The sequence below is a fragment of the Bison bison genome, unplaced genomic scaffold (genome assembly GCF_000754665.1).
Source record: "Bison bison bison isolate TAMUID 2011002044 unplaced genomic scaffold, Bison_UMD1.0 scf7180017864180, whole genome shotgun sequence".
Lineage (NCBI taxonomy): Eukaryota > Metazoa > Chordata > Mammalia > Artiodactyla > Bovidae > Bison > Bison bison.
In genome coordinates this window covers 14991490-14995201 of record NW_011494752.1, presented here as the reverse complement: position 1 = coordinate 14995201, position 3712 = coordinate 14991490, and the positions used below count along the sequence as shown (strand labels likewise).

At 52.0% G+C, this 3712-nt stretch overlaps 1 protein-coding gene across 5 annotated transcripts in view; it reads right to left on the bottom strand.

Moving 5' to 3' along the window:
* Positions 1-2557: 2557 nt before the first annotated feature.
* The window catches only part of PIK3R6 (phosphoinositide-3-kinase, regulatory subunit 6), a 48623-nt gene continuing 47468 nt past the window's right edge, over positions 2558-3712 (bottom strand). For 3 of the 5 annotated variants that reach the window (XM_010843022.1, XM_010843023.1, XM_010843026.1), the window contains 2 exons: positions 3094-3196; positions 2558-2764 (listed from right to left, as the gene is read on the bottom strand). In XM_010843022.1, the coding sequence (XP_010841324.1) occupies positions 2612-2764; positions 3094-3196 (256 nt within the window). In that variant the 3' untranslated portion in view covers positions 2558-2611. Of the gene's footprint in view, positions 3197-3712 lie in introns of all 5 variants that reach the window. The other 2 variants (XM_010843024.1, XM_010843025.1) reach the window with 1 other exon arrangement.

The following is a 3712-nucleotide window of genomic DNA, read 5'->3' as shown; positions in this document are numbered from 1 at the left end:
GGTGCACAGGCTGGGGCCTTCGGGGTGCGCTCCAGGCCGCCCCTCAGGGCCCCCGTCGCCTGCGAGGCTGAGTTACCTCCTTGAACTTCTAGAGGCAAGGAAAACTTGGGGAGCGAGAATGGAATTCGTGATATGACACACCGCCCGCCTCTTCACGCTCTTCAGGTGTTTACTCACTGGCCCCCTGATTAGGGACCATCCAGTTCCCCCTCAGGAACCGTCCCTGCCACCCTCACTGACAAATCCTGCCCCTCCCCAGGCTCACCTGCTCACCTTCCTGCTTATTTTCCTCCACAGCAGTGTCCATGTCAGACATACTGCTGCTGCTGCTGTCACTCCAGTCGAGTGCAACCCCATAGACGGCAGCCCACCAGGCTCCCCTGTCCCTGGGATTCTCCAGGCAAGAACACTGGAGTGGGTTGCCAGTTCCTTCTCCAATGCATGAAAGTGAAAAGTGAAAGTGAAGTCGCTCAGTCGTGTCCGACCCTCAGGGACCCCATGGACCGCAGCTTTCCAGGCTCCTCCATCCATGAGATTTTCCAGGCAAGAGTACTCAAGTGGGGTGCCATTGCCTTCTCCGGTCAGACGTGCTACTGGCTTCTATTTCAGGGGTTTATCTTGTTGACTGTCTCTCTCCCATGAGAGTCAAAGTGCTATTTTTGTCCCCAGGGCCTAGAACAGTCTGATTGGATGTGAGCTGCCCATGGAAGAGGCATGACTTTAGGCAACACAGTTTTCTCCACTGGAGACATCCCCTGAGAGGAACTGACAGCTGAGGGTGGACTTGAGGTGGCAGCTCCTTCAGGCAGCCCTCCAGCACACCCCCACCCCACCAACATTATACATGTCCTGGATCGGTTTTTATTTTGGGCCACATGTGTGATCTTAGTTCCCCAACCAGGGATCCAACTGTGCCCCCTGCGTTGGAAGCACAGAGTCTTATCTTAACCACTGGACCACCAGGGAAGTCCCTGGATGGTTTTAAATTATCCCTAGGAGTGCTTTGTTGTCCATTTGGGGATACACACGCCAGGGGTGGCTAGCTAACATTTCATCCAAAAGTCACTCCAGAGGCAGTAATACTAGCATGTGAACAATCTTACATCAACGGAAGTGGATTTATTAATTATCCCGACAGATATTGGCAAAATTTCACATGTCACATGGATTGTTTATAATTTTTTTGGAGGCATTTCCTCCCTTGGTGAACAGGGTATTAGAATCCAGAGATTCCAGCAGCCCAAACCCTTTGGAATAGCCAGCCGCCTTTACTCCAGGATGGCCCAGTGTTCAACAAGAGCTGTTCAGTGAACTTTTCAAGCAAGATTTCTTCAGAGCACCTAATTTGGCTGGGGGTGAGGATGAGGGGGCTACTTGCCAACGCACACCTGAATGTGCAGCAGAATTTTGTCTACGAAGTGCTTTCTTTGTAAGCTGGTGGGGAGATTGTTGGGGGAAGGCTCAGAGCCCTCCCTAACTCTGAGTAAGTCCTGCAAACATTTAGTTCAAGAATCTAGTACTTGTTGCTCAAATTGGTATGAATCAATTAACATCACCCCAATGACAGAAAAAGAAAATCTAGCCATGTTCAGTGATGCCAGTCATTTCCAGTTTAAAGTCACCTTAGTCACATTCAGGGCTGTTCCTAGTTCCCCCCTCTTCCCTGGGCTCCTCACGGGACAGCCTCAGTGGAGGATTGCACATTCACTGACCTCTCCATCTTAGCTGTTTAGGGTCGACTGCCAATGAGCAGCAGGGCCTTTGCCATGTGGTGTCCATCAAGATATCCGCAGTCCATATCCTGGGGTCCCTGCTGCCACCTCATGGCTGCACCTCTTCCCTTTCACAGTGAGACCCCTTGGGCTTGTCTGCATTCAGCTATCTGGGAAAAACCTTACCAGCTCCCAATGCCCACAGAGGCACAGGGGCTCTCTTTAAGGCTACTCTTGGGCCCATCTGCCTAAGCACCCCAGGCAGCCCCTCTTACACCATTTCCTTAGGCTTTGAGAATGTGCTCAGACTTGCCCCCTACTCCTGGGGCAATAAGGCCACAAGAGAAGTGCCTACTTCTCTACTCTTCGGTCCCAAACTTGGAAGGGACACTTCCATCCCAGAGTCACCATGCCCAGGTGATAGGTATGAACTTAACATCTGGATATACACTGTTGAACTCAAAGCCAATAAATCTGATGTCTTTAATCTCTGGCTCCTCTGAAACGAACTTGCATTCCCACCTCCACTTTGGCAATAGCGCAGGTCAGGAGGCCCTCAGTGAACGTGAATGAGGAGCTGGGCAGGTGGACAGAACACACCAGTGAATGTTTCACCAAGCTTTCACCTAGCTAAATGGATACATCAGGTTAGACTAAGTCGTGCCTCCGATGTCTGTTAAAATACACGTATTGAGAATTCCCTGGTGGTCCAGTGGTTAAGACTGTGCTTCCGCTACAGGGGGCGCAGGTTCGATTCCTGGTCGGCGAACTAAGATCCCACATGTCATGCAGGGTGGCCCAAAAGAAAAAATTTAAATGAAATAACATACAAGTATTGCTGGATATTAGATGACAGCAGAGAGACTTTAGTGTGCATTTACTGAATCTAACACGTCCTCTCACCTGGGAGAGACGCCCACCTGGGAGTGGTCCCAAGGCTGAAGGGAACAGTCTGGGTGGGAAGGGAGGGTTGTAGCTGCCGCTGCTTGCTTCTTGTTTTCCCCAGGCTGCCGGGCCCTGGCCCGGACCGCAGCTCTCATCTTGGTTTCAGCCTGAGTGGGAGAAGATAGTGGGAGAGGCGGGAACTGGAAATTCATGCAAGAGTGGATGCAGGCTTGAGGAGCTGGGTTCTGTGTGAACAGCTTGGTCACAGCCTTCTTGGGCTTTTGTATGGGTGCTGCTCCATCACACCCATCCTGTGCTCCATTGCACTTGCTGGCTTCTAGATGCGGCTGAAAGCCGCCCCAGGGAACCTTTTCTAGCCACTGGGGCAGGGACGGGGGGTGTATCCTTTCTCTCAAGCCCGCCACTCTCGGACTCCCCTTCGGGTTCACTGGACGATGCCAGAGAACGTGTTGATGGGTATCAGAAGAGGCTTAACCTTGGCTTTGTTCCTTTCCATCTCCTGCTGGTGGGAGCTGAGCCCCAGCACCTTGGATTTCTGGGTCCTGGAACACGGCTCTGGACAGGGAGCAACCTCGAACCTATGGAGAGAGAGAGAGGCCAGCTCAGGAGACCCATCTCAGGGGTCCAATCTGCCTGGGCATTTTAAAGGTATAGACAATATACCTTTAAAATATACCCTTTATTGTCTGGTATAGACAAGGGGGAGGGGCCGATGAGAGCTGAGGAAGAGTCAAAATGAGAAAGAGCAGCCGGGGTGAACACAGGGAGAGTTCATGCCCAGGTGGGTCACTCTGTGTGCCTGCCTGACCCAAATACACCTTCCAGGTGACACCAGTAAGTGTCACATTAACTGCAGTGTAGCTGCCTCAGAAGAGCAGCCTGTGTATGCGTGTGTGTATTTGTGGGGGGGTGGGTGCAGTGCCAGCCCCGGGGATGGGTCAAGGGCTGCAGGCTGAGCGTCTGTAGAGGAGATTTAGGACAGTATAATCTCAGCTGCTGCCCACCTTCAGCCACTCAAGTGCTCTTTTGCCTGGATTTAAGTTATCACCTGAGTCCATACCCATCAGGGACAGCTGCCTGACACAGGATCCAAA